At 39.5% G+C, this 25,497-nt stretch overlaps 1 protein-coding gene across 5 annotated transcripts in view; it reads right to left on the bottom strand.

Moving 5' to 3' along the window:
* The window catches only part of RALGAPA2 (Ral GTPase activating protein catalytic subunit alpha 2), a 275,841-nt gene that overhangs the window by 78,359 nt on the left and 171,985 nt on the right, over positions 1–25,497 (bottom strand). For all 5 annotated transcript variants that reach the window (XR_004644914.1, XM_034764036.1, XM_034764035.1 and 2 more), the window contains 2 exons: positions 21,088–21,246; positions 9,387–9,514 (listed from right to left, as the gene is read on the bottom strand). Coding sequence is in view for 4 of the 5 variants with exons in the window: in XM_034764036.1 (XP_034619927.1) it covers positions 9,387–9,514; positions 21,088–21,246 (287 nt within the window). In the remaining variant the exon portion in view is untranslated. The remainder of the gene's footprint in view (positions 1–9,386; positions 9,515–21,087; positions 21,247–25,497) is intronic.

The raw sequence follows: 25,497 nt of genomic DNA, 5'->3' as shown, positions 1-25,497 counted from the left end.
CCATAGGGGGGACTCCTATCCAAAGAACACAGGACTTGGTAGTGAAGAATATGATCATGTAGCTTATCTAGATATTGCCTGGTTTCTCACAAGGAAACCAAGCAGAGTTAGCAGAAACAGCAATTTAATCTTACAATATTCCAAATAAGGCCTCAATAGCTTAATATAAAGTACTTAACTTTCCAAAAAATTTCATATTTTTTTTCTTATTACATTACTCGATTAGGCTCCAAAACATAATCTTTTACTGCCATGACTTTGGGATGGCTGAGTCACACATATGCAGAGGAGTCGCGAGTGACTTATGAAGGTCTTTCTCAAACAATTGTCTATGAAAACTTTATAGCAGCTCCACACAATTACATTTTGTTTATATTAGATGTTTAGACTCCCCTCTATTCCCCTGCCCTGAAGTATAACTGATGCAATTGTTATTTGGGGGAGAAAGAAGAAGAGGAGAAAAAGGGGAGGAACTTACTGCTGTCCTCAAGTACAATGTAAAGTCATTTTAATAGTAGTTTGAAATTTCATACCATGATTTGTGAGATATACAATTTAATGTGGTGGTCATTCTACACATTGCTTCACCAAGCACCATTCATTCTCTCTCAGATGCTTAGCTAACTGGTTCTTGCTCATATGCTCAGGAAAGTGATCACCATTTGGGGGGTTAGGAAGAAATTTTCCCCTAGGTTAGATTGGCAGTGATGTTGGGAGTTTTTTGCCTTCCTCTTCAGCATGGATAATAGCATAGAGAGTACACTTATAAAGTTTGCGGACGATACCAAGCTGGGAGCGGTTGCAAGTGATTTGAAGGATAGGATTAAAATTCAAAATGATCTGGACAAACCGGAGAAATGGTCTGAAAAAAATAGGATGAAATTCAATAGGGACAAATGCAAAGTACTCCACTTAGGAAGGAACAATCAGTTGCATACATACAAAATGGGAAATGGCTGCCTAGGAAGGAGTACTGCAGAAAGGGATCTGAGGGTCATAGTGGATCACAAGCTAAATATGAGTCAACAGTGTAACACTGTTGCAAAAAAAGCAAACATCATTCTGGGATGTATTAGCAGGAGTATTGTAAGCAAGACATGAGACGTAATTTTTCTGCTCTACTCCGCGCTGATTAGGCCTCAATTGGAGTATTGTGTCCAGTTCTGGGCGCCACATTTCAGGAAAGATGTGGACAAATTGGAGAAAGTCCAGAGAAGAGCAACAAATATGATTAAAGGTCTAGAAAACATGACCTATGAGGGAAGACTGAAAAAATTGGGTTTGTTTAGTCTGGAGAAGAGAAGTCTGAGAGGGGACATGATAACAGTTTTAAAGTACATAAGAGGCTGTTACAAGGAGGTAGAAAAATTGTTCTTCTTAACCGCTGAGGATAGGACAAGAAGCAATGGGCTTAAATTACAGCAAGGGCAGTTTAGGTTGGACATTAGGAAAAACTTCCTGTCAGAGTGGTTAAGCACTGGAATAAATTGCCTAGGGAGGTTGTGGAATCTCCATCATTGGGGATTTTTAAGAGCAGGTTGGACAAACACCTGTCACGGATGGTCTAGATAATACTTAGTCCTGCCTTGAGTGCAGGGGCCTGGACTAGATGACCTCTTGAGATCCCATCCAGTTCTATGATTCTGTAGGGTGCAGGCTACTTTTTGGGATTATCTGGATATATTTCACTTAGTCAACTCCCTGCCATCTGAGGGACATTTGGCAGTGCTGCACCTCAGTCCCTCTTGTTCTCTGCCTCTGGCACATAACAGTTTAGTCTTTTGTGAGCTGTAATACTTTGGTCTAAGTTCAGTTATTGGCTTCAGTGTAGGGATTCTGGTTGCTGTTGGTGGCCTGTGATGTACAGGTCAGACTAGATAATCTGGTGGTCCCTTCTGGCCTTAATCTCTATGACCAATTTGCCTCAATCCTGATCTAGAAGGTCCAGGCCAAACTGGGAGATGTGCTACTTCCACACCTGCTTTACATAAAACCAAAGACAAGTTAGATGTACAGCAGCAACTTGACCTGAAGTCTTGAATTACAAGAATTTATCTATATCTGACATCGTGTCTATGTAGCTGTTCTAGTCAGAAGCTACATCATCTGCTAAAACAAGAAGCAGTTTGAATCCTCTGAAACTGACAGTATAAAAATATAGCATATTTTTCTGAGCTTTGTGTACAATATTTAGCAAAAATGTGCATTGCTGTCATTAGAAAATGCTTATAAGTAAATTTTATAAAGAAAATACATTTAGGGAATCCTAAATTGACTAAAAAACTATTGGATAACCCCGAAGAAGAGACCACACAGAAGGAAGATTCTTTTCACATGGATGCCTTTTTCATTGCATCATAGATTTTACATGCTCTTTGTTGTGCCTTGCCTTTTTCTTTGTGTGTAATTAAACTGATTTAAAGCTTTAGTTTTACACATACATTGTTTATCAACCCTACTCCTAATAAATGCCTAGGACATGCTGCTTATAGCATTATGTTCTTTTCAAGATGGTACTGACAATTAGCAACCTCAGATTTAATTGCCATTTGATTAGAAGGATCTTTTGTTTATCTGCAGTCAATTGTTTTAGTCTGAAAGAGTACTCAGGAATGATATCTCTTGAAGATTACTGGTTCCTTCCTCTCTCCAGGAAACAGAAGATGGTTTTGAAACCCTCAAACTCATATGTAATACTTATTATGTTAGTATATAGCAATTTTTAGTGGGTTTGCATATTAGTACTATATTCTTATTATGATATGTCATATTTTACATGTGTTTTAATGACTAAGCAGAAAGCTTATGGTTAGCCATTAAAACACATGTAAAATAAAATTCTTGCCTCAAAGACTGAGCATGATAGTGAGGCTACTCCCTAAAGTATATCAGCTAGCACTTAGTAACATCTTCATGTTTGTGAGAGCACTCCTTAGCGTGGGTTAAAGCCAGGAGTCCAGACATTTCTAGAAGCTTTACAAATAATCCTCTCATTTTCAGGAGTACATTTAAATGTATGCTAATACCGGACACGTGAACTATATAACACTTCAAGAGAAGTTGGGTTCAGATCTTTCAAAAGAATACTATTCTATGCTCTATTTTGTTATTTAACTTAACTTGAGTTCAACTATATACTTTGGTTTGGTTTTGTGTGATGTCATCACTCTGTCTGAACTGTGTAAATGAACCAGTTTCATGAGTGGCTTTGAGATATAAGACAGCAGCTACACACTAAAATTTGAATACGTCAGTTAACTGGCACATTTTTGAATGCTTTCCATGCTCTAATAAATGCTTTAAAACATAGAAGTCACTGCAGCAATATGAAAAGTTATTTAAGAACAGGAAAAAACACACATACACTCTTTGAAGTTTTTACCTTTCCCACTTTTTAACATCTTTCTAATAGCAAAAAATATATTTGGGTACAACAGTGGAATTTGAGTCATCATGACCAAATGATTACAGTGCAAACCCTAGATTCTTCTGTGGCTCTGCAGGCTTCTGGTACCCATGGTAACTAAACCTCAGATATTGTCCTCCACTCAGCTGGAGTACTAAGTATTGGGAGGCTTTTGTGTCTGATGAGATTTCTTCCACAACCTTCTAGCAACAGACCCGAGTGCTTCCTCCTGACTCTTTTCTAATTGAGATGCAAATTAATCTCGGTGGCTGATTACACTTCCCTTATAGCTACTGATAAGTGCAGCTGTAACCAGAGTTTACAGACTTTCCAACAAGTGACTTCAGCTGCCATTATTTGCATGAGGCTGCCAGGACTTTACAGCCCACTATTTAGGAGATGTAGATCAACTTCCCCTTAGGCAGTGCAAGCATTTTATTCACTGCATGTTGTTTAAAATGTAAAGTGAAAATGAAAGCAAACTCTGCTATTTGAAATAAATGTTTTTTGTCCTGTCCCTAAATTCTGTCCTGTCCCCAGAATTATTCTGCTCTTTGCACCATGTTTCTGACTCCACTATCATTCCCCGTAATGCAATTTTTTACTTTATTCCAAATCTAGGTCATAAACACATTTCTGAAGCCCCCTAATTGTTTTTGTTGCTGTTCTCGGAATGCCTTCAGATTTGTCAATATTTCACTGCTACTGAGCTGCCCGGAACTAACTGGAATATTCCAGATATGGTCTCAGCGGAGACACAATGCTCTGCATGGCTATCATTTACCACACCATAGTATCAGATTACCAGTTTCCACCTATACACAGAATAAAAAGCATCTCTAGTAACTTTGTAGTAATGGTTGACTTTTTAATGGCTTGTACTTTTTCTATGCTCTGAGTAGGGTTGCCAGGTCTCTGGTTTTCAACCAGAAAGTCTGGTTGAAAGGGGATCTGTACAGTGACCAGTCACATGTACTGACTGGATACCAAAAGTCCAGTTGCCATGGGTGGGGGGGCCAAGGGATGAGGTGCTGCGTTATCAACCCATGCCAGCCCCTGCTCAGCGGGGACTGCCTCCTACCTGCATCTTGGGAGCCTGCCTGCCCAGTCCTAGCCCTGGAGCAGAGGGAGCCCTGCTGGGGCGGGGGGGAGGACGGAGGGCATAGGTAGGTGAACAGGACCAAGCGAGGAGGAAGGGAGTTGGCAGGGGGGAGGGGGGAGCGGCGAGCGATGAGGGCGGGACCTCGGGGGAAGAGGTGGGGAGAGGGGAGGTTCCAGCTCTCCGGCTGTAGTGTTTGGTTTTCAGAAATTAGAAAGTTGGCAATCCTAGCTCTGAGATGCACTTCTTTTATATATATGTACCCTAAAGTTGCAACAACTTTTTCTGGTGTCATATCTCCAGTGCAAAGTCACGTTTAATCTCAATCTTAATTATTTTAGCATTATTGCTTTCTGGGTTTACCCCTTCCATTGAATATTTTAATTAGTTCACTCCCAGAGGTGCTGGAACAGTTTTTGGAGTGGGAGTGCTGAACTGCATCCCTCTAGCCCCTGTCCGTGCCCTCACCACCCCCCAGAACTGGGGCCAGTAGCAGGGCCATGACTCCGGGGGGGGGGAGGGGGCAGGGCCACAGCTAGGCGTGGGTGCGGAGTCCCAGGGACCCCCGGGCTGGCAGCAGAGCCCCCCGGGCCCTGGCAGCAGGGCAGGACCCCACGTGCGGGCCGGGGGCCAGGACCCTGGGGCTAGCAGCGGAGCCCCTGAGCATGGGATCGGCGGGACCCTGAGGCCAGCAGCAGAGCCCCTAGGCAGTAGCCGACGGCCAGAACGCCAGGCGCAGAACCTGGGCGTGCTGAGGCATCCCCCGCATCCCTACTTCCCATGCCTATGTTCACACCAGATTTCTTAACTAGTGTTTTTCCAAATTTAATCTTATTTTGTTATTTCCAGTCTTACTAGATAATTCAAAAGGATCTATTTCCTTTTCCTCATTTAATTTTGGAACACCTGCAGTTTTTATCATCTGAAAATTTTATTAAAATGGTAACTAGCCCATTTTTTTTGGTCACTTTAAAAAACTGAACCCCAAAGAACTTATGATCTCAGGGCCTAATTCTGCAACTCACGCCAAGTAGCACTTACTCATGACAGGAGTCCCATTAAGTGGGACTAGTTACTCAGCATGCATAAGCATTGTAAAAATCAGGCCCTAAACAAGGATGTAAATGAGACTGGACATAAACTTCAGCACTTGCTAGACATCATCCCTGCACCTCAACACATCGTTATCATTACAATTTGGTTACAGTTCTTCAGTTCATTTCCAGTCTATGTGGCACTGTCCATACCTAGGAAAATCTAATTAAATGAAGAGAGTAAGATTTCCTGAGACATCAGAAAAGCTTCAATAATATTTGAACACTGTACAGTTATTGAAACTACCGTTTTTTGTAATTCTGTCAAAAATGCAATAAATATATCTGGCAACATGTGTTCATGATTAACTCATGATCCCATTGCTGATGGTTCTATTAACCTGTAGATGCTTAGAAAGTTTTTCTCAGTATTTTTTGTATTATTTTACTGGGGTTTGGAGCAATTCTTTTTTCACGAGGAATCGCTGGGAGATAATTATCAGGAGGATGATTATTCTTTCCCTTTTTAGAAGAAAAGAGGACATTGATCTTCTCACATCTTATAACTCAATCACTACTGTATTCAAGTACTTCCGTTTAAAAATCAGATGGTGCTGTCCAAGGAACATGTTTAGTTAGTAATCCAACACAAATTTTCTTCTTAACACAGTCACTCTCAAAACGCCAGGGTTGGGTATCACCAAAATACAACATATGAAAACTATGGAAACATACACATATCAAGCTTTTCATTATATTACTAATTCCTGAAGTTTCTCCCTTTTGGTATAAGAATTTTATGAGCATATAGGTGCATGGAAAATTATACTTGTATATATGAACCTTTTGAGCTTATCCTGTCAATCCCTCTCCATTCCTTTCCTATTTCCAAAGGATAGCCTGACAGATTCCTTCACCCAACAGGCTGACAGATCCTCAGGTCCCTAGAGTGCTCTATTCTATCTTGTTTTGCCCACCAGCAATCACTTGCTTCAATGAACTCCCTCTGGCAGGGGTCTCCAACAAAATGTTCTGTCCCTTTAAGAAAGTCACCAAACCTTTACATTGTGTTTAAAGAGGAATCTTTATTCTCTCTCACATCCAATAAAAGTTGCTTAGGACTTTCCACCCTACTCCAGCTTTTTCTCTTCTCTAATGTCACCTCCCCACTACATTACCTGTTGTGAGGTCCAGCAGCTGCCTTTGTCAGGCTCCAGTATTTCTACTTTCCATTCACATCACATTACCACATGCACAGTACGGTTTGATGCCAAAGTGCACATGTGCAAAGTAATGATGCAGCTAGACCTCATACTGCCCCCAGAAGGGTACAGTGGCATGCATCATACCTAGTCTCTGTGTGTGTTGCATTTAAGTATAGCGAGAAAGAGGCCTGGCAAAGGTTGGGTCACAGCAGGCTGGTGAAAACCAAATGCCTATGGCGTGTGGAGAGACTCTAGAGAGGCTTAAGGCCTGTGGGAGATGAAAGTCACGGTGATCTCTCTGTACATTAGGGGGATGGAGCTGTGACAATGAAGTAATTGGGGACCTGTTTATGGGGTACTGTTACCTTAATAGGAACCTTAAAAATGGTTTGTTTTGGAGAAACAGCTGAATGATACAGTTCCTTATGAAAACCAGTTTACTTATCCCTAGTATTCTTGTATGGATATATTTATTTATATAAAATAAAATTTTTCTTCTTAACCCAGTCACCCTCAGACTCCAGCATATCACCCTCAAATGCTATTACACACACATACACACACACAGTTAGATACATACATATACATTATAGATAGATAGATACACACACAGACACACACAGTAGAGTGCTAGGGATTAGTCAAGTGGTTCTCATAAGGTAACTGTATCAGATCTGAGCTCTTTCTTTAAAACTAATCCAAGCCTGTGTGTGCGTGCATGCACACATATATGTATATCACTACCTATGCCACAGACTCTGACACACAAGCATAAACTGTTAAGATATGTGTTTTATCATGTATACAGTGCGCTGAAGTTATAAAATGCTACAGTACTTATACTTGATATGTATCATTGGTTTTTAGGTGAAGGAGCTCAACTTTAGAGAAATAGTTTTGGGCCTGATATCCAATGACCATGATTTGATTTTAAAATCATTGGTTAACTTGGGAATTGTAACCATAGCAAGTGGCAAACTTCCAGTTTTCAGCACTCTAGACATTGAAATACGTCCACTGATTGCCCACTAGGGAAAAAAATAAGCAGATGGCAGTTGAGCTAGCCCTCACCACTGAGAAAGAGCAGTGACCACTAGATAAAGGCTAAACTTGACAGATTCTACTTAGCCTGCTGAGAAAGTTATTATAGGAAAATCTAGGAGGGACAAAGGGCAAGGATGAACATTACATCAAATCATATCTTCTGTTTTCCTACTGTGTCAAAAATCATTTTTTCCCTTAGAGATAATGGCATGTTTTTCACTCTTATAATCTCTGTTACTGTGTTCAGGTTACCAGCAACACTAGACTGATTGTTTTATTGTCAGACACAGCTTAACACATCTGCTCATACAGTCAAGGTTACAGATAGAAGGAACTACTTTGACAGTAGTACTTAGTTGAATTACCCACTCATGACACAAAAGTGAAAAAGCTAGCGAGTTTTGAGTCTGCTTTTAAGTACTGACATAATCTTATAACTAAGGTATTGTGTGGGCCTGCCTGTGCAACTCCAGACAACTTCACCTGGTTTAAACTGAAGAGGAAAAACAAAAAAGGTAATAAAATGTTATTTAGTTTCTTTAATTCTTATGCAAATCTTCATTTCTGAAGCTTTCCACAAACACAATGAATCAAGTTCAGCTCTTCTACAAAAATTACTATTTCTTACATAGCCATAGTAACTAGAAAAATTGAACCTAAAATGTAAATGCCTCTGATAAACTCTAACAAAGCCATCTTTCCTTCATCATAAAGATTGAGTATTCCAGTTGTTTCATCTCAGGAAAATCAAGCGAGGCACTCCTCATTACATAATTCAAAAGCCCCCAAATTAAAAGCCTTCAAAATAAACTGAAATAAGATGAGTGCTGATCCATAGAAACATATGGGACTGTTAGCAATGTGGTTAATGAAGCACACTAGAGTAATTTTATAACATTAGTGGCATTAAGAGAAAAGAAAACCAGAATGTCAAGTAACAAGTGATTTTATGTGATTAGCCTGCATACCACACAAGAATAATAATTCACACTACACAATTCTACAATACTGAAGCATGCCTTCCAGTTACCTATAACTACTGCTGGAAGAATGTGTTCTCAAAACTCTAAGACGCAATGTGGGTAAAATGAAAAATGAACATAAAGACTGATAAATATCAATACCATTGGCCAAATGTTACCTATCTTATTGATGTGAAGATTTCCAAAGAAGACTGTGGAATTACTTGCATTATTACATAAGGGAGTAGAACTGGGCTCCTTTTGTAAATATTAAGCTAATATAAACAATTATTTTCTCGTGCTACAGAAATTTGTAAATTATTCCCTCTTAAAGTTTAAAGCACCATTATATCTAACAGTATACCTGTTGACTTTGCAATTAACAGGTAAGTCCAAAAATGCTTGTATTGTTATCCTTTATTTTTAAAGCATACCATATCAGGTTAAAGCCCAGCAAGAATGAGTCTAAAAACATGCTGCTTGATATGAAGAAAGCTTTGACATTTTCCTGATGCACAGTTCTTAGCATAAAGTCCAACTGAAGAGATCTCATTCGCACTTACCTCTATCAGGAGAATATTTGTACTTATGATTCCTACATTTAAATTGCATAAAATGCACAGAAGGAAAGGATACAAGCTCTGGTAGAGGGGTATGAGAGATTTCACAGCTCTGCTGGCATTAATGCACGTGGCACATATAAGGCTTGGCAGCAGTTTTGCAGTCACTATTGCTCCATCAAAAAGAGGACCAAAAAATGGGACCTGCAAACCAAAAAATAAAAGTGATCGCATTTTCAGACACAGCATTCTCCAGTCTTAATTTGATGGTATCACTGGGGGTGGACGGAGATTTTCAAAGGCACAAATGGAAACTAGGTATCAGTCCCCATTGACTTTCCAAAGGAGTAGGGCACCTAACTTCCCTTTGTGCCTTTGAAAATCTATTCCGAGGACATTATATTAAATCCTGCAATACACAAATAGGGATCAATGAGGTTTTGGAAGGGAAGATTACAAAAAATTAAAAATATCTGACCCATTATCTCTTTATAATGAGCCTCTTCCACTATTTACGACAGAAACAAAATAAGCATGTTATTATATGTACCAAATAATCTTCTAGTACGACATACATGACAATATTTTGTTTTCAAGAAAACATACATTTGTTCAGATCTGGCATTGTGCTCTAGCTATATATTTGTATACCTAAAGTTTTGCCACTGGATATTCTTCACAGATACCATCAGTTCCCATCTCTCTTGGAGACCAGGAAGATACTAATAAATAGTTTTTCAGTCTGACTGCAGACATAAAAAAATTGATTGTTAGAATAGTTCCTACTGCATATGTGTTAGGGATGTAGTCTCTCCTTTATCCCATCGCTTGGGCTAAGATCAGAAGAAAGGTAGGTCAATGAACATGGAAGAAAATTCATACCCAGTAGAGTTTAGTTTTGGTAAGTACTGCAAAGCAGGTTTTTTTGTCATGGATTTTCCTCCTCAGATAATAATTTTTGCTTGAGCACAAAGCTATAGCTTAAACTGCAGCACAGATTCAAGTTAAGAACAGAAAAATGTGATGGCAACTGTCAGTATTTGCATTTATATATAAAAGTAGCATTAAGATACAATGTGGAAATAGCTTAGATACTGTATCGCAAATCTGTTAGGTGGTGATTTGTCTAGCATGGGCCATGGGGACTGCTTTACCCTCTTATGCCCCAGACCTTTAGATGCAGCCAGTGCATGTTTGTCCAAAGGGGACCAGCCCTCCCCCCTAATTTAAACATCCATTTGGATACTGACCGCCATAACCCATTTTGAATAAAGTGAATCTTTAGGTATATTCTCATAAACCATAGCACTGGGGTGTAGTCATGAGTTTGGAATTGAAACTAAGGACCTGCTTCCTGTCTAGCACCCAAAGTATAGTTTAATGAAAAAGGTAACAAGAGTAAAACTGAAGTCTCCAAGGGATGCAAGAGAAGAGAAACTCCCCAAAGAGGTCAAGAATCTGGTATAGCTGGTAAGTAAACTTAAATGGAAGATTGGATTAAGCTAAGTATAAAAAGTAGGGCTGTCAAGCAATTAAAAAAATTAACCACGATTAATTGTGCAATTAATTGTGCTGTTAAACAGTAATAGAATACCATTTATTTAACTATTTTTGGATGTTTTCTACATTGTCAAATATATTGTTTGCAATTACAACACAGAATACAAAGTGTACAGTGCTCACTTTATTTTTGATTACAAATATTTGCACTGTAAAAAAACAAACGAAATAGTATTTTTCAATTCACCTAATACAAATACTGTTGTGCAATCTCTTTATAATGAAAATTGAACTTACAAATGTAGAATTATGTACAAACACTCCCCCCACATTCAAAAATAAAATAGCATAAAACTTTAGAGCCTACAAGTCCAATCAGTACTTGTTTGAGCAGTTCAGTCAATTGCTCAAACAAGTTTGTTTACATTTGCAGACGATAATGCTGCCTGCTTCTTGTTTACAATGTTCTCTGGAACAATGGCCGAAGCATTTAGAGGTATATGACTCTTTAGCGCATCTGGCATGTAAATATCTTGCGACACCAGCTGCAACAGTGCCATGCGAACGCCTGTTCTCACTTTCAGGTGACATTGTAATTAAGAAGTGGGCAGCATTATCTCCTGTAAATATAAACAAACTTATTTCTCTTAGCGATTGGATAAACAAGAAGTAGGACTGAGTGGACTTGTAGGCGCTAAAGTTTTACATTGTTTTGTTTTCGAGTGCAGTTATGTAACAAAAAAACCTACATTTGTAAGTTGCACTTTCATGAAAAAGAGATTGCACTACAGTACTTATATGAGGTTAATTGAAAAATACAATTTCTTTTGTTTATCATTTTTACAGTGTAAATATTTGTAATAAAAATAATATAAAATGATCACCGTACACTTTGTATTCTGTGTTGTAATTGAAATTGATATATTTCAAAATGTAGAAAAACATCCAAAATATTTAATAAATTCCAGTTTGTACTCTATTGTTTAACAGTGCGATTAATCACGATTAATTTTTTTTTTTAGTTAATCGCATTAGTTAATTGTGATTAATCAACAGCCCTAATAAAAAGTGTTTTATTCTGTTGACCTAAATGAGGATTGGTATTTAAAAATAGATTAGGGTAGATTTCTGGGTTCAAATCGAGGCCACAATCCTGCACCCTCAACTGTACATTGGGACCCTAGTTATTGCATGCAATGTTCACAAACATTGAAGTCCTTACAAGGTCTAACAGGTCAGGAACATGGTGCTCATTGCCCACAGGTTGTGGGCTTCCTAAGCTCAGGAATGGAGTAGGGACAAGGGGTCCAGGAAGACAGAGGAGGAAAAATGAGAGACATGGGTCCCCAAGGGAGTCTAGTGTGCAGATGAATGGAGAGAGACAGCCACATCAGGAAAGGGTCATAGACACACATGGCCATTGTTGTAGAGTTTCTAAGTTCTGCAAAGCTTAGAAACATTAGCTCTGCAAAGTCTGATGTGATGATTATTAGTTCTTCAAGGCCAGGCCTGTTTTAAATTAATTCATAAAAATGTAAGGAAAATACATTACTAAAAAAGCCTATGAGAATTGAATTATTTGAAAATATGTAGCTGTATCTTCAAGGATGCTTTAAAATAATTAACATCTAAAAAAACAAAACAAACAAACAAAAAACCAACAACCCCAGCTCTCAGTCACTAGATAGACACCACAAATTCAGTCAAGATCACCCAACCAACCAACTCTAACTTGAACTCCTTCTCTCACCATTCAGATACTACTGTGATAGCTTCAATATAGAAACCAAGACAGTATTAGATATAATTCAATGCATGTAAGATGGATACATTTTGCTGAGAGGCTAAACACTACATAGCTATCCTCAGCACATCTAACATGTAAACAAATATTTTCATAAGCTTTTTAAGATTTAAATGTGCTTAGTTTTCATATTATGTATAACTGCAGAGTTCATCTATGAACTTGAAGGCGGCAGTGTGCTTCTGGTAGATATTACTTTATGATATTCAAGCTAGATATTTATCTATGCTGAATCTTACAAGTGGAACCTCACGTAGAGTTCCCCTCCCCTGTACAGCCCCCCTTGGTGAGTTTTATAAGGAAAAAGAATGATCTGGCCCAAGGTAATTAGCTTCTTAGCAAAGGGGCAGTAATGGCAAAAAGAAACCAAAAAACCCCATCTTAAAACCAGTATCTCATAGATACATCTGGGCAAGATGCTGACAGGCTCGCCCTGTTACATGAGTTAGAACTGCAACACCTTTCATTGGTTTAGAATCTCTCCCTAAGGAACTGAACACGTAATGTAGGTTGACAACTTGCAGTACTCTCAGTACCTCTGACCATCACAAGTAAATGCTAGAATAAGCACAACATATGGAGAAGCCCAAATCATTTGTAAACTGGAAAAATGTGTGGAAACACACACAAATAAAATGAATATGGACGGTTAAAAGAAAAATGAAAAATCTTAAGAATATTAAAAATTTATAATAGATACCGATTTTCAGACTAAGTCAACCATGAACTAATTTCTTCACCACAAAAATCAAAATGAAAAAAACTAAACGGAGCTAGTAGTAATTATCAAAATTTAATCTATGGATTTTTTCCATCTGTACTGGGGCTTATAACATAAATAAATACCCTCTATTATTCTTCTGCAACCGCTTTGTGGGTGACTGTGACAGTCATTCAATAAACGGACAAAAGGAATAATATAAATCCCCTGCATCAGGGGAATCCCTCTAATTAGAAGTGGCAATGAATCACAGAAGAAATTTGGTTTTAATATAACATCTGCAAATGACAGCTGTCTTTTCACACAGTTCTTGTTAATGTCATTCCTTTACTTAAAATAATTACTAAAAACAGAAAAAATAGATTAGTATAAAATATTTCCATAATTTGACTAATTTTGGATGATTTTCAGCACATGCAGTTTAACATTTAGAGCCTTCATCAATTTCTATATGCAAGATTTAGTAGATTGCCAGCTGGAAAAACCAAAACAAACAATCTATGCCACAGACGTTCTACAGCATCAAGTTTTGTGCTGACTCTGTTTTTAAATTAAGAATTGCAAAGACCAAAACATTTGTAAGTATAAATTCATTTGAAAACTCTATGAAAGGAAGAACATTTTTAGAAGTATTGAGACAGGGAGCAGAGAGTCAGACCTGTTAATTTTGTATGCCAGGTATGAATAACGAGGGTATACACTTATAAACAACATATGCAGACCTCACACATATTTTCAATTTGATATTCTGGTGAGTTATGAACGTAAATGCCCAGAAACTGATATGTGTTAGTCAGTGTATTAAGAGTTAATTTTACAGAGGTTTTAATATCCACATAAACAAAACAGTTGATAATGTAAATCACTGGAATTATAAAATGAAAGTAATATTCAAATATTCTTATTGACTATCAGCCATTGCTGGTAAGGTCTTGATACCCTCATATTAAGGAAAATTATTAGAATCTTGGAAATGCGTTGGGTTGTCTTAAAGCAGCATCACACAATGAGTTACTAAATTTTTCATGACATTTTCTGAAATTCAATAGGTAATCTTTAACAAATGTCAAAACATTAAATGTTTCAAAACTGAGCCATTTTCATCTACAGAATCAAATGCTAGATTATGACACATAAATCTATTTCAATATTATATCCCTAAAGAGAAAAAACATGTATTTTTTCCATTCATGATTGTATTTTCTTAGTATTCAAGAGAAGTATGCCATTAAATCACCTTCTGAGCTAATGTAAAATGTTTTTCTGAACAATACAAAATTTAGAAGAAAAGCAGAATTCTGAAAACTGCAATTATTCTTACTTTGTACCACAGATGAGATATTATTATTTGTATAACTCTAGCAGTGTTGTAGGTATTTATGGATAAATGTGAGGACAAGGTCCCTCCCCTGAACAGCTTACAAAGTAAGGGCTCAATCCTGCCAACATATGCAAGTAATTTTACTCAGGTGAGTATTACCATAAATCTATTCATCTGCATAAGGAGAGGTCCCATAAAAAACGGTTACCTACCTTTTGTAACTGTTGTTCTTCAAGATGGGTTGCTCATGTCCATTCCGTTCTAGGTGTGCACGTGCCCACGTGCACAGTTGTCGGAGACTTTTGCCTTAGTGGTATCCGTAGGGCTGGCTGTGGTGCCTTCTTGAGTGCCGTACTCATGCGTCGGTATATCAGGCATTGCCGGCCCTCTGACCTCTCAGTTCCCTCTTGCCGACAACTCCGACAGAGGGGCAGGAGTTGGGTAATGGAATGGACATGAGCAACACATCTAGAAAGGTAGGTAACCATTTTTTCTTCTTTGAGTACTTGCTCATGTCAATTCCATTTTAGGTGACTCACAAGCAGAAGGAGGATAGGTGGACTCTGAGTTCACAGTCTTGCAGCACTGCTCTACCGAAGCCAGCGTCGTCTCGGGATTGCTGGGTAAGCGCATAGTGAGACCTGAACGTATGGACAGATGACGAGGTGGTGGCCCTGCAGATATTTCAAGAAGAAATTCAAGGAAAGTATGGGCCCCCTAATTGAATGAGGGAGGCAACCTAGTGACAGAGGATGTGGAAAAAGCTAATGTACTCAATGCTTTTTTTGCCTCTGTCTTTACGAACAAGGTCAGCTCCCAGATTACTGCACTGAGCAGCACAGCATGGGGAGGCGGTGACCAGCCGTCTGTGGAGAAAGAAGTGGTTCAGGACTATTTAGAAAAGCTGGATGAGCACAAGTCCATGGGGCCGGATGCGCCGCATCCGAGGGTGCTAAAGGAGTTGGTGGATGTGATTGCAGAGCCGTTGGCCATTATCTTTGAAAACTCATGGCGATCGGGGGAGGTCCCGGATGACTGGAAAAAGGCTAATGTAGTGCCCATCTTTAAAAAAAGGGAAGGAGGAGGATCCGGGGAACTACAGGCCAATCAGCTTCACCTCAGTCCCTGGAAAAATCATGGAGCAGGTCCTCAAGGAATCAATTCTGATGCACTTAGAGGAGAGGAAAGTGATCAGAAACAGTCAGCATGGATTCACCAAGAGCAAGTCATGCCTGACTAACCTAATTGCCTTCTATGATGAGATAACTGGCTCTGTGGGGTTTGTCCGATGCGGCAACCGAGGACTCGTGAGATGGGAGCATCGGCATAACCGGCATGACCCAGGTATTCCAGTAAGGCCACTGCGCTGGCCACAAGCCCTGTTGCCAGGTCAGCATCGCTGCGGCGGATGCAACCTCCGAAGCCCAGTTGCTACGGTGCTATCTCAGTGAGGGGCTGGACTCCCTCTCCAAGCTGGAGAAATCCTCCTCTGGTGACCAGGGCAGGGCCTGGGTGACTGTTGCCTTGAATAGTCAGACTGGTGACAGGAGTAGTGGGAGCAGCGCCATGTTGGGGAGTGTCCCAAAGGGCTTGGTGACTGTTACTGTCAGCGCGAAGATGACCGGTGCCGACTGTAGGGTGACCAGTGCCTCCCTCTGGGCAAAGCCTGGTGTGAGGGTGGAGACCGGGAGCGGGGCGACAGCGACCAGTAGTGGCACACCGGTGACCTGGGCTGATGCGGAGACCAAGGGCACGATGACAAAGGGCTCTGCCTTGGCTCTGGAGACTGGTGGCGCTCACTCGCCTTCTGGGAGGCCTTCACAGATGGCTTGTCCTCGTAGGGAGCCTTCACCAGGTTCATTGCCACACACAGTGCTGGCTGCGGTGGGAGAGTCCTTTGCTCTCTGGGCGCCGGGAGCTGAGAAGGCGTTCACTGTGCCATCAGTCTGGGTCCCCTATTGCTCCCCGGAGTTGTTGGTGGATCCCTTAGGGGGGTAAGTAGGTCCTCTTGGGAGCATGTCCCCTTGCGTCTCTGGCGTGGGTGGGCAGACCAAGCATGGTCATTTGCCCAATGCCCCTTGGTCCGACTTGCTCAGTGCCAGATCCCTTCTTCTTGGGCACCGGCGAAGGGAATTGGTGCCGAGAAGAGTCCAGTGCCGAGGGTGCGCTACATTCTGAGGCTGAAGTGTTGGGCATTCCTGAGGCTAGGCAAAGAGCGGCCTCCATGAGGAGGCCCTCAAGCGAATGTCGCACTCTTTCTGTGTCCTGGGACGAAAGTTCTTACAGATGCGACACTTTTCTTTAATGTGGGAGTCCCCCAGGCACTTCAGACAGCTGCCACGCGGGTCACTAACAGGCATAGGCCTGTTGCAGTCAGAGCAGGGCTTAAAACCTGGAGACCGGGGCATGCCCTGCCTGGGGCAAAATACCCGCCAGGACCTTAACTGACTAGCTATAGTACTTAACAGCTACTTCCTAACCAAGGGCGGCTCTATGTTTTTTGCAGCCCCAAGCACAGCAGGCAGGTGGCTTTCGGTGGCGAGCCTGCGGACGGTCCGCTGGTCACGCGGATTTGGCGGCATGCCTGCAGGAGGTCCGCCGGAGCCGCGCCATCAGCGTCCCCGCCATCAAAGCCGCGGGACCAGCGGACCTCCTGCAGGTGCGCCTCCAAAAGCCACTTTATTGCCGCCCTCACAACAACTGGCAGGCCGCCCCCCGCGGCTTCCTGCCCCAGGCATGCGCTTGCTGCGCTGGTGCCTGGAGCTGCCCTGTTACTAACTAATCTACTATAAAAAACAAACTATTTACAGCTGGAACATGAGGTTCGATGAGTAGGAAAAAAAAACACTGATCACTTGCAAAGCAAGGGAAAGAGGCTCTCCGACCAACCACCACGGGCGGTAAGAAGGAACAGAGGGGGCGTAGGGCAGGAGCCACCTGATATACCGACGCATAAGCGTGGCACTCAAGGGGGCGCCACAACCAGCCCTACAGATACCACTAAGGCAAAAGTCTCCGACAACTGTGCACGTGGGTGTGCGCACAGCTAGAATGGAATCAACATGAGCAAGCATTCGAAGAAGAACATATGATATGCAAACAAGGATGTGGTAAGAAGGGTAGCAATAAAAAGTTGTCTTGTCAGTTCCATGATTTTGTACGGATTACTTTTTATGTGACTATCTTTCAGTATATCAGGTGGAGGGGTGGCCTATGGTTTACAGGCCTCTTTAAAGAAGCATATTTTCAGAAGGACCTTGAAGAAGAAAGAAGGGGGTAGACAACTTTTGGACTACGTCAAGGGAAGTTCCAGGCAAAGGTTTGTATGAAAATTATTTAATTCCTGGGTTTTATAAAAATTTAAAAACACAATAAACAAAAGATGACAGGTTCTATCAACATGTATACACAAACACCCTTTATGCACACATCTCTTTTTCAGTGCAGTATGGACTCAGAGACAGTGAACACAGGGAGGTACAGAATTGACTTTGCATGACAGTTACTGAATGCACACTATGAAAGACAAATATTCAGAATGCCAATGTGTAACACGGTGCTGGGGCATCCAGAGCTGTGAGCCCCCATGCTACCTCTCTGCCTCATAAAAAGTGAGGAGTTTCTTGGTGAGGAAGACGGGGTCACACAGTAAAATATGGAGTTAGTAGGATTTTATTATTAATAAAAATACATATGTATCAATTGCCAGCTATACGTATAGCACTTCTCAAAATGTGTTAAATCCCTAATATAAAGAGATTTCAGTTTAAGGGTCCAATCCTCTGAATTGTTGAGAATGCTTAATTCCATCTGAATTCAGTGGATGTTGAGGGTGTTCAGTACATTTCAGGACTGGTATATAAATCCCCAATTGTGGACTCTGATTCTATGGGAGTGTTAGCTGCACAAGAAATACACGACTGGGCCATAAATCCATATGAACAAAAAAAGACTAGAATTATCAATTCCTATGCACTCTCAATGCCCATGCTGAGGCCCATTAAAATCAATGAGACTCCATGCAGTCATAAGCTTTCACCCATGTGGATCTTTTTGCCTTAATGAGGGAGTTTGGTTGAATAAGTAAATTGAATATATATTACAATGTTCTCTCTTCAGTAAGTTATGTAAGTTGATATTATTTTAAGAAGCCAAAACAAGATTACCTTTTGAAGAATTATAAGTGTCAGAGGGATGAAAAATAAATATAATAATAGAAATAAACTATAGTTGGATAAAATTTACAGATGTGGAAAGAAATGGACCCCTTCTTTGATCACTACTAATTCTGAAGTAAGTTATCCATGAAACACAAAAATTAATATTCCCCACATTGCAAACACCTGCTTCATTACAATCACTAAGAAAAAAAAGGTTTTTTGTTGTTGTTGTACACACTAAAAGAAGGCAAGGTTAAATAAACCTTTTGAATATAACTACTTCAGTTCTATAGTAAGCAGCACTAGTTAAAAGACTGGGGAATGGGTAAATTATAGTACCAAATGGCTGAGAATTAATCTCTGATGACTAGCTGCAATCTAACGAGGCATCTGTGTCCCAGGGAACCCACAGTATGTCCCTGGCGGTATGTGTAGTGTGTAGAGTCTGCATGGCATTCTTTGTCCTCTTTTGCAGGCAGCTTTTCGTCTCATTGTTTAGAATATCCTCATGCATCTGTGACGCGTGGAATGCATTCATACTAACAGACTTACTATTGTTTTCTCTCAGAAGCTTTGTTGAGCAAAGACTGCATCACAGTTCCTGATAATTATATTGCTTAATTAATCAAGACAAAAAAAATTTGCAAATCATTGCCTGGTTGCCAAGCAGGGAGATAAAAATGAAAACAATACAAGCTGAAGCAATATAACAAAAGTAACAGCTATCTGATCAGAAATTCTTATATAATGAAGCTATTAATGCTAAATCGGTTAATGTTAACATTGCTCCAGGTGTCTCTACTTAGATGCAAACAAAAAGGCTAACATTATGTATATAAAAGGCCAAATGTTGCCATGGATTCTGTAACCTGATAGAGAGGACAGCCTTTTCATTTGATTAGGGAATGCAATTTAAATACCAGGGACTGAAGCCAAACAACAGACATTTCTCTCTGCAAGCCTCTTTCATTCACCCTGGGGTCAGTAGCTGGTGAACAAAAGGTCAGCCACACTTGCCCTGGAAATGTCTGGATTAATTTTATTACATTGTAATGGTTTGTACTTTAAATGTAGGGATAACACTAAATTTCCAGTTGGCTATTATTCTTTATGCCTTTGGGTGTTTTTTTGACTAATATGTAAAAGAGACAGCTTTTCTTGGATTGATTCACACAATTTTCAAACCAGCTTATAATGCTAAATTCTAAAAAATGTTTATGAAACTCTCATAGTAAGATATTGTTGGCTAGATTATTGTATAATACTTCAGCATTCTAAGACGTCATTTTCACTACTTTTAAGTCCCTGACAAGTGGATTGCAGATTCTTTATATACCCAAAATAAAAGTTTAACAGCAATAAAAGGTCATAATTTTAAAAGTTGCAAATTCTAAGGTTTATTTTTTGTAAATGTATGCTGACAAATTACTAGTTATTAAACTGTACAGTTCTTGTATCTTTCACTAAGTTCTGAAAGATGTATCATATTCAACTTGAAAAACGTGTCACTGGATTTATGCATCATTTCTGCACTTGGCAGTGCTCCAAGACAAATATCATCCTTTATGTATGAAGGAGATGATACTGTGGACTATAGTTACTTTTATAAAATAAATGTTGCCTTGAAAAGCTAACATATCAAATATATTAGAACCAAAATTTACACACACACATACACACACTTTCAGCATTTAAAATATAAAAATCCCATATTTATGTAAACAACTTTTTAGACAATGGTTGCTTTTGCTTTGAGATTTAAATCCACATTTACAAGGAAGTTGAAAAAAGTTACACTATTTTAAATTGTTGACAAAAACAGAAAAGAAATCAAAACACATCTTACAAATACAAATTTTTTGACATTTCACACAAAAACAAGGATGCTGAGTGAGAGGAATCACACACAATTCTTAAATCATCCCAGTGAGTCAGATTATTGCAGAGGTTTGAGGGTACATACAGTACCATCTGTGCAGCAGTAGCTAAGCATGATGGGGTGAATTAATGCCAAGGGAAAGCCTGAACTCTAAATTCCCTTGCTTTTATTAGTTTAAATGGATCTTTGCCATTGTTTAAAAAAAATCTTTCTCCTACACTTTTAGAATTTGCTAAGCATTCATGTAATATGAATATGTTCTTCATTTCAGATCTAACCATTTAAATCTCTATTCAGATTAAATTTTCAGAATAAAATTTCCTTTAAGCTACACAAGAATTGTTGGCCATTTGAACAATGTTTATGATGGACACAAAGTAGTCAAAACATACCTCTGGTTTCTTCATTATCTCCACGAAAAACATGTGATTCTTCATTGGATAAATAATAATTAAAACATCTCCAAAATCTGTTGGTATAATACCCCTGCGGTAGTTCCTGGTGTGCTCAGACCAGACGATGTGAACCTCATCATTTCCCAAGTGACGAAGCTGCAACGGCAAATTGGCTCTTTATTAATCAGAGTGATAACAACAGTTTATGAGGGGTCATGGCTTACAAATTGAATTACAATGCTTGACAGTAGAAATATTTCATTACAGAAAAGGTTAAAATATTGCTTTTTCTATGCTTGTTGGAATTAAAAGCAACTAAACAACTTGCCTCATTCAAAACACATTGTTATTTAATGGTTTGATTAAGTAATTATCAAATTATCAACTTGCATGAGGTGTACATACACAGTATATATACAGATTTCTGTGCTAATCTGGATTATTAGATCAAAATGTTATATAACATTTAATTCAATTAAAATATTATAGCTTTCAAAGTGATAGGAACTGCTATGATTCAGATTTCCATTTCACACTTTCCATTGTGGCTCCCCATATCCTAGTTTCTCAAATATCTGAAAGATTCACTTTTGGGTCTGAGACGTACTGTGCTATATCTGTATCAGAAGGCAAACTGTATTTTGAAAAAGTGAGCAAAATCTCTGAAGTAGTTTTTGAGTTATGACAGAATAGGAGAAAAATTACCTTTTTAAAAAAACCACAAAATATGTCTGAGGTTTAAAGTTGAAACGTAGTATAGAAATAGTCCTTATTAAGTAGTAGTGCCTTTTCTTTGCGAGGAAAAAAATGTTTGTGATTTAACAAAGGTAAAGTCATTTGAAAATTACATATTGAGCATCCACAATAGACTGCTTCTGCTATACACTTTACCTTGACATTATATCTATTATTAAAGGTGATAATTTACCCCTATGCAGAGGGCCAGCACAAGACCTGTGCAATACTTAAATTCCATTTAAACCTTAAAATAGATAAAGCTGGTGATTAAAGTGAAGCATAGGCCTTGTTCTGGCCTTCTGTATAGTGATGAATTTCATGCTACTAGAATTGGATGGTAATTTTTAACAGTAAAGGATTTCTATCAAAGTTGCAAAACAACATTGCGAGGATCAGAATGCTAACAACAGTACCTTTGCTTATGACATTATAGGTTAATAATACCTGGGATTTATACTTAAGCAAAGCAAAATAGGACCTGTTCATACAATAACTCAAGTTCACAGCTCATTATTTGATTTTACTTGACACAGAAAAGTTGCTGAATTTATTTCTCTAATTTATACATATAAATGAAAATCCATTTCAATCCAATCTACAAAACAAGTAATCATCAGTCCCTCATTCCGCAGTTTGAAATGTGTAAACACTACACAAAGTATTTTTTTTTCCTGGACCAATACAGATTAGCGTAAATCAACTTTCTCACTATCGTGTCCATGGCTACAAGCATTTCATTATTTTCTAATGATATCTGATGACTGAGATAAAAATAACAATAATGTGTGAATATTGGGACTATTGTAAAGTAAAAAGGTAAAAGGTAAGGTAATATTGTAAAGTAAAAAGGTAAAAGGAAAGTGGAAGGGAATGTGGTGCATTAATATATTAGTTTACTAGCTGAACAACAGTAAGGGCCCAATTAGACCACCTGTACTCACTGAGTAACATTTTTGAAAACAGTTCAATGGGATTATTTTTGGAAGTGCAACTCAATGTAAATGAGGATTAATATATATAACCCAACTCATCAAATATAGGCTTGGAGTTAAGACAGAGCTCTAGTAGTAGCTTTGCAACAAATTAAAAACCTGCATTGCTTGAATTTTTAAACCTTCACTAATTTAACAATTTTCAGTAAATAACATACATGAGTTCACAGAACACCCTCTTCGTAGATTATCCAACCACACAGGAAAATGCACAGGAGAACACAAGCACATTCATTTAATTGTAAGATACAAAGTTATGAAGAAATGCCTCCTATAATGCTCTGCCTCAGAGTACTCTGGAAGGACAAACAGCATCTTCAGGTGTATAGAAAGCAGGGAGCAAAACATAGGACCAAATCCTTTTAAAAATGTAACATTTTTTAATCATATTAATTCTTCAACCAATGATTTCTTATATTTATCAGCACTTTTCATTCTGAAGAATCCCAAAATACTTTACAAACATTACAGTGATGGTCTACCTACGTCTGAAACATAGCCACTTCTAGAGTGCTAACATAGTAGCCATTCTGAATCAGCAACACCATATTTCGTAGTAGGACTTAGGGTACATCTACACTACAGCGGGGAGTCGATTTAAGATACGCAAATTCAGCTACGTGAATAGCGTAGCTGAATTCGACGTATTACAGCCGACTTACCCCGTTGTGAGGACGGCGGCAAAATCGACTTCTGCCGCTTTTTGTCGGCGGCGCTTACTACCACCTCCGCTGGTGGAGTTAGAGCGCCGATTCGGGGATCGATTGTCGCGTCCCGACGGGACGCGATAAATCGATCCCCGAGAGGTCGATTTCTACCCGCCGATTCAGGCGGGTAGTATAGACCAGGCCTCAGATGCAAGAAAACATCCAAAACAGGAGGAAATTAGGCCAAAAGAATGTAATTTCGCTAGTTGCCATTTAAGCAGGAAACAATGGCTTATGCCCCTACTTTTTGCAAAAACCACAATGGCATACTTCATGATCACACATGATTGGAGCCTAGGCTTTATGTCTTTTCTGAAAGATATCTCCCTTCAGCAGCATAGCGCTCCTTACTTAGTACAATGCTTTTGGCATCAGTTTGATACTCACTTAGAAGAAAGACAGACACCTACTGAATCATGAACCTCACTTCCTATAGCTCCTAGGATTCTCTGAGACGTTACACCCATCCAAGTACTCGCAAGGCTACATTCTGCTTCATCTATGAGATACAACACAATCACAGCCCAAAGTAACATGCCAGAAACATGCATTTGCTTTACATTAGAATGACAATTGCCTTTAAAGCATAGAAGACCATTTATCATAATATTTCTAAAAAGACATATCTCCTTGATCAGTAGTAGTATTATTTGTACTACAATAGTGCCTAGGGGCCCTCGCCATAGACCACATTGCGTTAGGCACTGTACAAACACAGAGCAAAAAGACATTCCCCACCCCCAGAGACTTACAATCTAGTGTACAAGATGAAAACCAACAGATAGATATAGACAGATGGGAATATAAGTAAACAATGAGACAATATTGTTCAGCATGACGGGCAGTGGTTTCTCCACCCAACAGCTTAACTATTGTCAAGTTTTTTGTAGATATCATTGCAAAGCAGAATTTTGAGGGGGATCTGAAGGTGGGTAATAAGGTAGCTTTGTGGATGTTTATGCCAAATGCCTTCCAAACACATGGGGCAACAAGGGAGAAAGCACAAAGGTGCCTGTTTGAAAATTTAACAAGTGGGCAGTGGAGGCTGGCATCATGGGCCAAACAGAGGCGAACGTCGACAGCTCAGCAGTGAATGAGAGATAAGTAGGATGGGGATTTACTATGAAGGGCCTTGAAAGTGAACGCAAGCAGTTTATGTTTGATTCAACAGAGAAAGGGGAGCCTATAGGGGGATTCAAAGAAAGGTGACATTGTCAAAGTGATGGGCTAGGAAAAAGAACTTAGCAGCAGCATTCTGAATGGATATGAATGTGGAAAGACTGCACTTGTCAAGGCCAGAAAAAAGAATGTTGCATTAATCAAGGCGCAAGATGATGAGAGTTTGGGCGAGAGCTTTAGTGGATGTAGAAAGGCCGTAGCTTAGAGATTTAGATATAGCCTGGCTATGAGGACCCAGAGAGAGATCGGAGTCGAAGGTGACACTCAGGTTATGGCCTGCCTGACAGGCACAATGGTGGTGTTGTCCACAGCGATAGAGAAAGGAGATAGTAGGGAAGATGTCAGAGGGGGAAGATTAGGAGCTCTGCTTTAGCCATGTTTAGCTAGACATTCACAAAATGTCAGGGAGGCAGACGGAGGCTTTAGGTTGGACAGAAGACAACATGGAGTAGAGATGTAAATCTGTGAGTTGCTGGCATGGTTGTTAAATTTGTGTTCGCGGTGGAGATTACCCAGAGATGAAATGTATAGGCAGAAGAGAAAGGGACCTAAGCCAGAGGCCTGTGGAAGTCCCACAGAAAATTAGAGGGCAGATGAGGAAGGACATGCTGAAGGAGAGATTAGAGGGTTAGGAGGGGAACCAGGAGAGGACATAGTCTTGTAAACCAAAGGAGGAAAAGATTTCACTGAAAATTCAGTGAATTCTGACAATATTGATTATATCGTTATAATACCGTACCTATCGATTTTTTTGAAAGATCAGCTTTTGTGTTTTGCTAAAACATGGTTAT

The sequence above is a fragment of the Trachemys scripta genome, chromosome 3 (genome assembly GCF_013100865.1).
Source record: "Trachemys scripta elegans isolate TJP31775 chromosome 3, CAS_Tse_1.0, whole genome shotgun sequence".
In the NCBI taxonomy this organism is placed as follows: Eukaryota; Metazoa; Chordata; order Testudines; family Emydidae; genus Trachemys; species Trachemys scripta.
Note: the sequence above shows the minus strand (reverse complement) of the source record. Positions and strands in the feature narration are given on the sequence as shown.